The sequence below is a fragment of the Oncorhynchus clarkii genome, chromosome 3 (assembly GCF_045791955.1).
Source record: "Oncorhynchus clarkii lewisi isolate Uvic-CL-2024 chromosome 3, UVic_Ocla_1.0, whole genome shotgun sequence".
Lineage (NCBI taxonomy): Eukaryota > Metazoa > Chordata > Actinopteri > Salmoniformes > Salmonidae > Oncorhynchus > Oncorhynchus clarkii.
In genome coordinates this window covers 68,660,363-68,673,340 of record NC_092149.1, presented here as the reverse complement: position 1 = coordinate 68,673,340, position 12,978 = coordinate 68,660,363, and the positions used below count along the sequence as shown (strand labels likewise).

Here is a 12,978-nt window from a genome sequence, read left to right as displayed (position 1 = left end):
CTGTGGATAAGCCCCAGTTCATACCACACACACAGTGATGTGGCCTAGCTGTGTTGGTGGTTACATGTGGAGGGGAGCAGCAGTTGGTACTAGGCTTTAGTGAAGGCCTCTCACCCCCCCCCCCCCCCCCCTCTGTGTCACTTCTCATCAACAGCCCAGTGGCTCCACACAGACTGACTGGAGGGACACCACTGTTACAGATGCAGGCACGACTGACTGTTTCTTTCCCCATCACTCTGTTTGTCTCTGTCCCTCTCTCTCTTTCTGCTTTTGGTCTGTTTGTCCCCTTCTCCCTTTCTGTCCCCCTCTCTCTCTCTGCTTTCTGTCCCCCTCTCTCTGTCCCCCTTCTCTCTTTCCCCTCTCTCTCTTTCTGCTTTCTGTCCCCCTCTCTCTTTCTGCTTTCTGTCCCCCTCTCTCTCTCTGCTTTCTGTCCCCCTCTCTCTCTCTGCTTTCTGTCCCCCTCTCTCTCTCTGCTTTCTGTCCCCCTCTCTCTTTCTGCTTTCTGTCCCCCTCTCTCTTTCTGCTTTCTGTCCCCCTCTCTCTTTCTGCTTTCTGTCTCTCTTTCTGCTTTCTGTCCCCCTCTCTCTTTCTGCTTTCTGTCTCTCTTTCTGCTTTCTGTCCCCCTCTCTCTCTCTCTCTCTCTCTTTCTGCTTTCTGTCCCCTCTCTCTCTCTCTTTCTGCTTTCTGTCCCCCTCTCTCTCTCTCTCTCTCTTTCTCTGTTTCTGTCCCCTCTCTCTCTGCTGCTTTCTGTCCCCCTCTCTCTTTCTGCTTTCTGTCTCTCTTTCCTTTCTGTCTCTCTCTGCTTTCTGTCTTCCCTCTTTCTGTTGCCCCTCCTCTCTTCATGGTTCATGTAAGAATTGCCAGCTTTTCCGCCCCAGGTCTTCCTCTTTGAGCGCTGTGTGTTCAACAGGTCTTTGAGCAGTGCATCATGTGTTTTTGTTTTCGGAGTGTTAGTCCTGCTAATACCAGGTTTCACGCCACATTAGTCATACCTGCTGCTCTTGTTTTTCTTACAAACACCTTTCTTAGTAGACCTGTACTGATCTTAATGTTTGAGCATAGTTGTTGAATGGTGGGCTGTAAAGCTCTATCTGAACCTATCGAGATGTATTGGATCCAGTTGACCACATGATGTTTAGTGATGGGGGGGAAAAACTATCACAGTATTATTTTGGACGATATTATATCGATACTTGACTCCATACTTGTTTTTTTTCACTAGGTAGGATTGTTGAATGCTAGTAGGGTGTACCTACGTCAAAACTCTGGTATTTATCATCATATAGCTTGTAATCCATGTTTTTTTTTTTTTTAAGTAGTGGGCCAACATGTTTTCAGCACTTTTTATTTATCTATTTTATTTATCTCTGCAGCAGACATGTTGTGAGCAATATATTTGGAACATCAAATCACAATAAAATTGCTGTATCGAATCACAATACATATAGAATCGTGAGAATTGCAATACATATCGTATCGGCACCTAAGTATGGTGATAATACCGTCTCGTGAGGTCCCTGGCAATTCCTCTCTCTCGCTCTCTGAGACAGAGCAACGTGCTGAGGCGGTGTATCTGGTCCATTCTCCCCTGGTGTGAGCCGGAGAGAGCAGGACTCAGCTCTGTTGTTTGACCTGCTGCTGTCAGCCCAAATGTTCAAATGGCACCTCTCTCACCCTCTCCCTTTCTACCTCTCACACCACAACGTAATGCCAAAATGGCTACTCATCATTTTCCCACAGTGAATTACTCTATCCATAGTTGTCCTATCCAGGCTTGAAACTTCCGGTATAGTCGCATTTTTGGGCTATGGAAATGAGAGCCGAGATGTCCCATTGGTGATATGACAGTATAAACTGGGGAATATTCTTAAAATAGACCTACATGGAATCACCATCAGACAGTGAATGTTAAGACTTGCTATTTATAAACTGGGAGTTGTGTAATAAGTAGGCTATTATATATGGTAGGGATTAGACTGAAAGAACAAGGGCAGCATCTTTAACCCACTGTTTCCCAAACAAATACAATATGACTGGATCAATCCCCTCAGGGTTAATTTGGCCAGGCATAATTAGGAGAACAATTACAATAAAAATACAGTATGATGTTCTACAACATACTATTTTCCGCCAAATCACCATCTTTGGGCCTCACTAGTCCTCCATAACCGTTCACTTGAATTTACCAAACAATCAGAGCACTTGTAGCCCTAAAAGGTGTCGTAATCAATAAAAGTTATTGGATAGCGCATGAAATATGTGGTCAATTGTGTATGATTTAATGTCTCATCATGGGTCAGGTCAGTGTTCTTTAGGCTAAACTGCAACAGTTGGACATGTGACCAACAAAGCCCCCCTCTGACTCAGCCCACAGTGTATTTGAACAGGTAAGCCCCCCCCTGCTTTGTCCTTGCCTGTGGTGTTCCCCTGACCCAGGCTGCTGGCTGATAGACTGCAGTCGTGTGTGTTGTACTCGTTCTGTGCGTGCAGGTGTTAAGCCCACTGTTAGCCCTCCCTACTGATGAGAAGTGACAGGAAAAGACCTGGCTCAAGTACAGGGGCCAGACTCCCTGCCTTAAATGGGGGTGGGGGGGTCAGGGTCCATCCTAAACACAGAGGGCTCCAAATGTACCCCACTCTGAAGGGAGAGGGCTCACCAGGGAGAGGAGTAGAAGCGGTGCTCATCAGGGCAGAAGCTAATCTGTGTTGATGCTTTTATGTAACTAGGTCACATGACCTCGCAGTGATGTCACGTCTGCCCTACACTTGTTTTTGCTCAATCAGTCGCTAGTTCTCCTGCCTTGGAGACGCATGCAGAGGATTGACACACACACACACACCAACCGACACACGCAGCCCTGGCTTGTCCCCTCATCTCTACCACTGCTCTCCACACTCCGGTGGGACTCCGAGATGATAAAAAGAAAGGGAGCGAGGGACTAGAAATGAGGAATATCTGATTCTATTGGAGGAGAGAACAGACAGCCCGATGAGAGAGCAGGTGGTCCGGGTGCAAGGCCAGGACGAGATGGCCATGAAGCTGCTGTTCTGGGAACTGGAGCAGCACCTCAAGAGGTAAACTAAGACTTAAACTGGAGATGGACAATATCGACCTTGTCCTCCCTTCCTGGAGCTAGTCGACTGTTGACAATACCAACCTATTCCACCCTTACTGGCGCTAGTCCCCCCCTTCCTGGATCTAGTCTACTGTTGACTATACCGACCTAGTCCCCCCCTTCCTGGATCTAGTCTACTGTTGACTATACCGACCTAGTCCCCCCCTTCCTGGATCTAGTCTACTGTTGACCATACTGACCTAGTCCCCCCTTACTGGATCTAGTCTACTGTTGACTATACTGACCTAGTCCCCCTTACTGGATCTAGTCTACTGTTGACTATACTGACCTAGTCCCCCCCTTACTGGATCTAGTCTACTGTTGACTATACTGACCTAGTCCTCCCCTACCATGTCTGCCAGCCTGGTTAGGGTCTTAATACTGTAGTTGAAGAGGTATAGGCTGTATGTCTGCTCTTACTGTACAGGAGTCTGGAAACAAGCCAAGGAAGGGATGCACTAAGCTGAATTGTCTGTCTTTTGTCTTGGTCAGACTAATGATTGGTCTGACGATTGGTGTTAAGTGTAGGGATGGGCATTTGAAATTATTTCAGAATATGACTAACATTTTTTCAGGTATCCGAATAGTCTGTTTTTTTCATAACGTAATTTTAAAATGGCAATGGAGACTTGATCACGTGACTTGAGAGAGCTGGTGCGCTGTGCTCGTTTTAGCAGAAGGGTGGGGGAAGGGCAAGAGGTGCGGGGGCCGGTGTGTGTGGCACGGAGGAAGATAGCGAAAGTAGCCAAACCGACTCGTGCTAGTTAGATTACCTATGGCATCAACAAGTTTGTCTATCATACCATCTGGTAGTGCCTCTCTTGACTGCACCAAGTCATTGCAAAGAAGCTAGCTACAGTAGCAAGCATAGCTGCGGAAAGTGATTTGGGGCTGTTGGTGCATTTTTTTTCTCGTGGTGGGGGGGGGGGGGGGGGTGTTCTGGAGCAACTTTTTGCCCGCGCTGCAGACTGCTATATATTTCTCACTTTATCATTTGTATTTCATAGACCTTTGACTATTGGATGTTCTTATAGGTACTATAGTATTGCCAGCCTAATCTCAGGAGTTGATAGGCTTGAAGTCATAAACAGTGCTGTGCTTCAAGCATTGCGGAAAGCTTTTGGTAAATGGAGGAAAGTGTGGAAATTGCTCCCAAGGATGAACCAGACTTGTGGAGATCTACAATTAGTTTTCTGAGGTCTTGGCTAATTTATTTTGATTTCCCATGATGTCAAGCAAAGAGGCACTGAGTTTGAAGGTAGGCCTTGAAATACATCCACAGGTACACCTCCATTTGACTCAAATGATGTCAATTAGCCTATTAGAAGCTTCTAAAGCCATGGCATAATTTTCTGGAATTTTCAAAGCTGTTTAAAGGCACAGTCAACTTAGTGTATGTAAACTTCTGACCCACTGGAATTGTGATACAGTGAAATAATCTCTGTAAGCAATTGTTGGGAAAATGACTTGTCATGCAGAAAGTAGATGTCCTAACCGACTTGCCAAAACTATAGTTTGTTAACAAGAAATGTGTGGTGTGGTTGAAAAACAAGTTTTAATGACTCCAACATAAGTGTATGTAAACTTGCGACTTCAACTGTATGTATATGTGTGTGTATGTGTGTGTGTGTATATATATATATATATATATATATATATATATATATATATATATATATATATATATATATATATATATATATATATATATATATATATATATATATATATATATATATATATATATAGTGCCTTGCGAAAGTATTCGGCCCCCTTGAACTTTGCGACCTTTTGCCACATTTCAGGCTTCAAACATAAAGATATAAAACTGTATTTTTTTGTGAAGAATCAACAACAAGTGGGACACAATCATGAAGTGGAACGACATTTATTGGATATTTCAAACTTTAACAAATCAAAAACTGAAAAATTGGGTGTGCAGCCCTGAGGGGTTTCCAAACTTTTTCACTTCCAGATTTGGGGAACATCCTGCGCCCACCCTGCATGTCTATTTCTATGGGCACTGTTAATGACACAAACTGTTCACACCTTCTTTTTGTTTTTGAATTTGACCCTTTTTTCTCCCCAATTTCGTGGTATCCAATTGTTGTAGTAGCTACTATCTTGTCTCATCGCTACAACTCCCGTACGAGCTCGGGAGAGACGAAGGTTGAAAGTCATGCGTCCTCCGATACACAACCCAACCAAGCCGCACTGATTCTTAACACAGCACACATCCAACCCAGAAGCCAGCCGCACCAATGCGCCGGAGGAAACACCGTGCACCTGGCCACCTTGGTTAGCGTACACTGCGCCCAGCCCGCTACAGGGAGTCGCTGGTGCGCGATGAGACAAGGACACCCCTACCGACCAAGCCCTCCCTAACCCGGGCGACGCTAGGCCAAATGTGCGTCGCCCCACGGACCTCCCGGTCGCGGCCGGTTACGACAGAGCCTGGCGAACCCAGGGACTCTGATGGCACAGCTGGCGCTGCAGTACAGCGCCCTTAACCACTGCGCCCGTTCACACACATCTTGTTGGTGGAAAGAATTTTGCAGGTTTAAAGCTTATTTCCTGCAACAACAAAAAAAATTGTTTAAAAGCTACTTTACTTGCAATTCTATACATTTTGACATTTCTAATGTGTATTCATGTAATATTTCAGTGACAAAAAAAATTACAACAATATCTATGGGCTAAAAAACCTAAATAAAAAAAACGTTAGGAGACATGTTATAGTTGATCTGGACATTTCTGATTAAGTTATAAATAGCTCTAAGGTATGCAATAACTAAAATGACAAGAGGAACCAAGGATGCACTACCCAATTTAGAAATTGCACCTTGTGCGTTCTACTATTACAACTTTCAAGAGTAAGTTTCATGCCTGACTGAGTTCCAGTCAAAAAATAAAGTGTTTGGGAACCACTGGTTTAAAGTGTCACTTCATTTGTCAGTTTAGTTGTGTGATGGTTGCATGCTGATTGCATGGCATTGGTTAGTATGTGGTTGGTGCATGCATGATATTGGTGAGTGTTTTTTTCCTGATATTAGTGTGGGATTGGGATCAGAGAATGACTGACTTCAGTAGGTCTCCAACCTAACTATGCAATATGCAGCCATATGGCACTAAAAGGCCCAGCTACATAGTGGTCAAAATGTTAGACTGCATGGAGCTTTTAATAGAGCTTATCTTAGATCTGTGTTTAGGGAACCTCTACAATGACTTATTGAGCCCATACTCCATCCCATAAACTGCTTTTCAGTAAATCGCATATTGAATGGACAAAAGAAGCAGTATTGTCAGAATTGGTGCTCAAATACGTGGGTCCGAGCCAGAATGGCCCATGTATGTTAACTACTTATTTTTTTTATTAGAATTCGTTTTTATTTAGGGTTTGGGTTAAGGGTGGGGTTGATAAATCACTTCTGGGGTTGGAAAATACTGTGCTTTCAACCTTTTCCATTATGCCAGATAGTGACCTCCGACCTCGGCTATATGCTGCTTGTCATTGGCTGCGTACGTACAGATCAGTGACACTGAGAAGGTACAGAACATTGGTTAAGCGCAGCTTCCTGAAAGCCTGTCCCAGTATGCCCCTGTGTGCTTTATGAATGGAGCCCAGTATAGCTCAGGGCTAAGTAGCTTTGGTCGCAGTGTCACAGTGTTGTGTGTGTTTTAGGTAGACTGAGGTTAGGTCATGCGCTTCCCAGGTGTATATTTGGGTCTTTATTTGGGTTAAAGACACCTCCAGGCAAAGAGGACAGGAAGTGTAGAAAACATTAGGAACACCTGCTCTTTCCATGACATAGCTTTCACCTGGTCAACCTATGATCACTTATTGTTGTCACCTGTTAAATCCACTTCAATCAGTGTAATTTAAGGGGAGGAGACAGGTTAAAGAAGGATTAGACAATTGAGACATGTATTGTGTGTGTGCGCCATTCAGAGGGTGATTGGTAAGATGAGATTTAAGTGCCTTTGAACAAGGTGTGGTAGTATGTGCCAGGCTCACTGGTTTGAGTGTGTCAAGAACTGCAACGCTGCTGCGTTTTTAAATTTCAAGTTTCCTGTGTGTATCAGAATGCTGTTTTCAACACACTCTACCGCACCTGCCATTTCTGAATGCTCGGCTATGAAAAGCCAAGTGACATTTACTCCTGATGTTTGACCTGTTGCACCCTCTACAACAACTGTGATTATTATTTGCCCTTGCTGGTCATCTATTAGAAAAATCTGTCCTTAATAGCCATGTACTGTTATAAATCTCCACCCTGCACAGTCAGAGCCTGGCTCCTCTCTACGTTTCTTCCTAGGTTCCTGCCTTTCCAGGGAGTTTTTCCTAGCCACTGTGCTTCTACATCTGCACTGCTTGCTGTTGGGGATTTTAGGATGGGTTTCTATATAGCACTTTGTGACATCTGCTGCATTTGATTGAATGGTCCACCACCCAAAGGACATCCAGCCAACTTGACACAACTGTGGGAAGCATTGGACTCAATATGGGCCAGCATCCCTATGGAATGCTTTCGACACCTTGTAGAGTCCATGCCCTAACAAATTGAGGCCAGTCTGAGGGCAAAAGGGTGTGCAACTCAATATTAGCAAGGTGTTCCTAATGTTTGTACCCTGTGTATATTCACTGTAGAGGTCGACCGATTTAATCAGAATGGCCGATTTTAATCGGAAATCTGTATTTTTGGGCGCAGATTTGCCTATGATTATTATTATTATTATTATTATTATTATTATAATATATATATATATATATATATATATTTTTTAAATCTATTTAACTAGGCAAGTCAGTTAAGAACACATTCTTATTTTCAATGACGGCCTAGGAACGGTGGGTTTAACTGCCTTGTTCAGGGACAGAACGACAGATTTTCACATAGTCAGCTCGGGGGATCCAATCTTGCAACCTTACAGTTAACTAGTCCAACGCAATAACGACCTGCCTCTCTCTCGTTGCACTCCACAAGGAGACTGCCTGTTACGCAAATGCAGTAAGCCAAGAAAAGTTGCTAGCTAGCATTAAACTTATCTTTATAAAAAACAATCAATCATAATCACTAGTTAACTACAGATGGTTGATATTACTAGATATTATCTAGCGTGTCCTGTGTTGCATATAATCTGACTGAGCATACAAGCGCTAATAGCGTTTCAAACGGCACTCGCTCTGAGCCTTCTAGTAGTTGTACCCCATGGTGGCTGTTGTCGTTGTGTTGCTGGTTCGAGCCCAGAGAGGTGCGAGGAGAGGGACGGAAGCTATACTGTTACACTGGCAATACTAAAGTGCCTATAAGAACATCCAATAGTCAAAGGTTAATGAAATACAAATGGTATAGAGGAAAATAGTCCTATTATTCCTATAATATCTACAACCTAAAACTTCTTACCTGGGAATATTGAAGACCTGGGAATATTGAAGGAACCAACAGCTTTCAAATGTTCTCATGTTCTGAGCAAGGAACTGAAACGTTAGCTTTCCTACATAGCACATATTGCACTTTTACTTTCTTCTCCAACACTTTTGTTTTTGCATTATTTAAACCAAATTGAACATGTTTCATTATTTACTTGAGGCTAATTTGATTTTATATATGTATTATATTAAGTTAAAATAAGTGTTCATTCAGTTATTGTAATTGTCATTATTACAAATACATCTTTAAAAATCGGCCGATTTAATCGGTACCGGCTTTTTTGGTCCTCCAATAATCGGTATCGGCGTTGAAAAATCATTATCGGTCGACCTCTAATTCACTGTTACTGTTGTATGGACTCAGTACTAAGCACTGGGCTATGTTTGAACCTCAGACTAACACCAAGTCAACTTCTGCAGAACTAGATAACTTTCTGTGAATTGTGTGTAAAGACGGACACCTTTCCTATGACTGATAGATCTGTGAATAATTGGATGAAAGGGTGGCCTTAATGACTATGTAGTAGCCTATTTTGTGTTTATTGTAAATGCGCTCCCAAGTGGCGCAGCGGTCTATGGCACTGCATCTCAGTGCTAGAGCTGTCACTACAGACCCTGGTTCGATTCCAGGCTGTATCACAACCGGCCGTGATTGGGAGTCCCATAGGGAGGCACACAATTGGCCCAGCGTCCAGGTTAGGGTTTTTGCCGGGGTAGGCCGTCATTGTAAATAAAAATGTGTTCTTATTTGTGTGTAAGGCTCTAGTGTGTGTCTCTAACTCTGTGTCTCTGTTTGGTATTAATCCCTGCACCCTGCTGGCAGAATTAAGACATTCTTCAATAGTGGCCACCCTTCCTCTCAGGTATCCCAGCCATCCTCTCTCCCTCCTTTCCTCCCAGGTAGTATGTGTAAAAGAGGGAACTTGCATAAATCACCCCAGCTCAGCACACAGCCTGTACACAGCGGGGGTCAGATTTCTGTCGTATGTGACTGTGTGGAATGTAAGATGTGGGACGGGTCGAGTTGTGTGAAGTGTTTTTTTTGTTGTCTGTTTTTGAGTTGTGTTTAGGGTGTGTTTGAGATGTCTTGGATATGTGGATGAGTGTTCCACACTGTTCCATTCTTCCCCCAGAAGTACTGAGACGGCAACACTCAATCCCCTGTATGTGTGAAGGTTTTGTCTGCTGCGCATAGTAGGCCAACTAGGATGCTCATCCACATCCTTGTTGTGTTATGATTTGGTTTGCATTAAAATTAATATAGAAACTAGGATCTCTATGGTTAATGTTCTGGATTTCAACAAGAATGAAAGCCTCACTAGGCCCTGTCTTATGAAATAAACGATGCTCTCATAGCTTTAGGCCTACTTTAGGGACTTGTTGTTCAGAAGTCCCCAAAGGGAGAATGTGCAATCCTCTCCCCTGGAACGTCAAGTCCATATTCACAGATTCTAGCTCCCTGAGGCAAGCCTGTGCTTGTGTGTGTATGTGGAGTTTACTAAATAATTTTCTCAGCCAAAACTTTTACGCAAATGAACAGAAGCTGTTTTTTTGTTGTCTAACTCAAGGCCATTTTACTGACAGTTACTGTAGATGGATCACCATAAAAGACAACCTTTAGGCCTTTACGGTGTCTTCCGTGACAAGCAAGGCATGTGTCCATGTGCATTCTGTACATCCAAGTACTGAAGTTGTATAACAAGAGAAAGTATATTTCTTTGATTTCAAGCTATAGTTTGGTGTAGTTCAGACTAGAGGTCGACTGATTTAATCGTAATGGCCGATTTTAATTAGGGCCGATTTTCAAGTTTTCATAACAATCGGAAAACTGTATTTTTGGGCGCCGATTTGGCCAATTTTAAAATAATTATAAAATTAAAATAAATGTAACACCTTTATTTAACTTGGCAAGTCAGTTAAGAACACATTCTTATTTTCAATGATGGCCTAAGAACAGTGGGTTAACTGCCTTGTTCAGGGGCAGAACGACAGCTCTTTACCTTGTCAGCTCGGGGATTCAATCTTGCAACCTTAGTTAACTAGTCCAACGCTCTAACCACCTGCCTCAGATTGCACTCCACGAGGAGCCTGCCTGTTACGCGAATTCAGTAAGCCAAGGTAAGTTGCTAGCTACCATTAAACTTATCTTTATAAAAACAATCAATCATAATCACTAGTTAACTACACGTTAGATGATATTACTAGTTTATCTAGCGTGTCCTGCGTTGCATATAATCGATACGGTGGGTATTCACAAAAAGGACGGTCCTTGCTCCCATGTGTACCTAACCATAAACATCAATGCCTTTCTTAAAATCCTATTTTTAAACCTGCATATTTAGTTCAAAGAAATCCAGGTTAGCAGGAAATATTACCCAGGTGAAATTGTGTCATCTCTTGCGTTCATTGCACAGAGAGTCAGAGTATATGCAACAGTTTGGGCCGCTTAATTTGCCTGAATTTTACGTAATTATGACCTAACATTGAAGGTTGTGCAATGTAACAGGAATATTTAGACTTATGGATGCCACCCGTTAGATAAAATACGGAACGGTTCCGTATTTCACTGGAATAAGAAACTTGTTTTCGAGATGATAGTTTCTGGATTCGACCATATTAATGACCTACGGTTCGTATTTCTGTGTGTTATTATGTTATAATTAAGTCTATGATTTGATAGAGCGGTCTGACTGGGTAATGGTAGGCAGCCGCAGGCTCGTAAGCATTAATTCAAACAGTACTTTTGTGCGTTTTGCCAACAGCTCTTTGCTGTGCTTCAAGCATTGCGCTGTTTATGACTTCAAGCCCATCAACTCCCGAGATTAGACTGGTGTAACCGATGTGAAATGACTAGCTAGTTAGCGGGGTGCGCGCTAATAGCGTTTCAAACATCGCTCGCACTGAGACTTGGAGTAATTGTTCCCCTCGCTCTGCATGGGTAACGCTGCTTCGAGGTTGGCTGTTGTCGATGTGTTCCTGGTTCGAGCCCAGGTAGGGGCGAGGAGAGGGACGGAAGCTATACTGTTACACTGGCAATACTAGAATGCCTATAAGAACATCCAATAGTCAAAGGTATATGAAATACAAATAGTATAGAGAGAAATAGTCCTATAATTTCTATAATAACTACAACCTAAAATGTCTTACCTGGGAATATTGAAGACTCATGTTAAAAGGAACCAACAGCTTTCATATATTCTCATGTTCTGAGCAAGGAACTTAAATGTTAGCTTTCTTACATGGTACATATTGCACTTTTACTTCTCCAACACTTTATTTTTGCATTATTTAAACCAAATTGAACATGTTTTATTTTTTATTTGAGGCTAAATTGATTTTATTGATGTATTATATTAAGTTAAAATAAATGTTCATTCAGTATTGTTGTAATTGTCATTATTACAAATAAAAAAAAAAAATTAATCGACTGATTAATCGGTATCGGCTTTTTTTGGTCCTCCAATAATCGGTATCAGTGTTGATAAATCATAATCGGTCGACCTCTAGTTCAGACGCCAATGTTTCAACAGCACTGAACAGTGCTTGGAGCATCTGGAAAAGCGCTATTTAAAATGAACCCCTTCATTAAGTTGATGGATATCTCCTACCTCAGAATCAAAACATCTAAAGGTTCTTACAGCTCTTATTTCAGAGGTGTAGCTTTGGGTCAGGGAGAAGCCACCCCACCAGGCACTAGCCTATAGTTTCTGAGTCTGTAAATATGAGGAAATGATCAGTTGAATCCATGCTTTGGGTCTGATGGTGTGCTTGTGCTGTCTTTGATAGAATGGGTGGTCATTTTATCTTGTTTTGTCATGGTGGCATGAGTAGAAAAAGCCCAATATCTCCAGTAATGGTTGTCGTAAGGTGTGTTGGGCACAGGGCAGGTACATGTCTGACTTAGTGTAGACAAGTCAAGGACTCTGGATGGATAGTCTACAGTAGTGTTTCACAAACCTCTCCTCAGCTGATTTAACTAATGAGAGGCTTGATGATAAGGTGACCATTTTGAATCAGCTGTGCTAGTTCTGGAATACATCAAATACAGGCTGAGGGTATTCTAGGAGGTTTGGTTAACAGGTCTACAGTCTCTGATTAGATTTTTCTAACATTATTTTCATGAGGACATTAACAAAACAAGTACATGTTATTATCCATCTTGCCTGTCAATTCACTTACCCACTCCTTAGTGTTTTGCTTACAGTCAATAGTTATTTTGTGTGGCTAAAGCTATTTGGTCGGGGGGGGGGACTGACAACAGTTCTAATTTCTGGAGCACTAATAAAATGAGCAAATGCGTCTATCTAAAATAGAGACATGGTGCAAGGAGCATTTCAAGTGAATTTGGTTAGTGTCTGACTCATCTATGGTTTGAGGGGCCTGTGTCCCTGGCACATATACAAAACATGCTGGAAGAGTTCGGAATGCATT

The 12,978-nt window shown here is 42.5% G+C and overlaps 1 protein-coding gene across 3 annotated transcripts in view; it reads left to right on the top strand.

Annotated features, from left to right (window-relative positions):
• The window catches only part of LOC139402412 (TSC22 domain family protein 1-like), a 65,289-nt gene that overhangs the window by 47,453 nt on the left and 4,858 nt on the right, over positions 1 to 12,978 (top strand). The window contains exon 1 of one of the 3 annotated variants that reach the window (XM_071146392.1): positions 2,802 to 3,075. The exons of the other annotated variants lie outside the window; for them this stretch is intronic. Coding sequence (XP_071002493.1) covers positions 2,990 to 3,075 — 86 coding nt within the window. The 5' untranslated portion in view covers positions 2,802 to 2,989. Of the gene's footprint in view, positions 1 to 2,801; positions 3,076 to 12,978 lie in introns of those variants that run through there. 3 annotated transcript variants of the gene reach the window in all.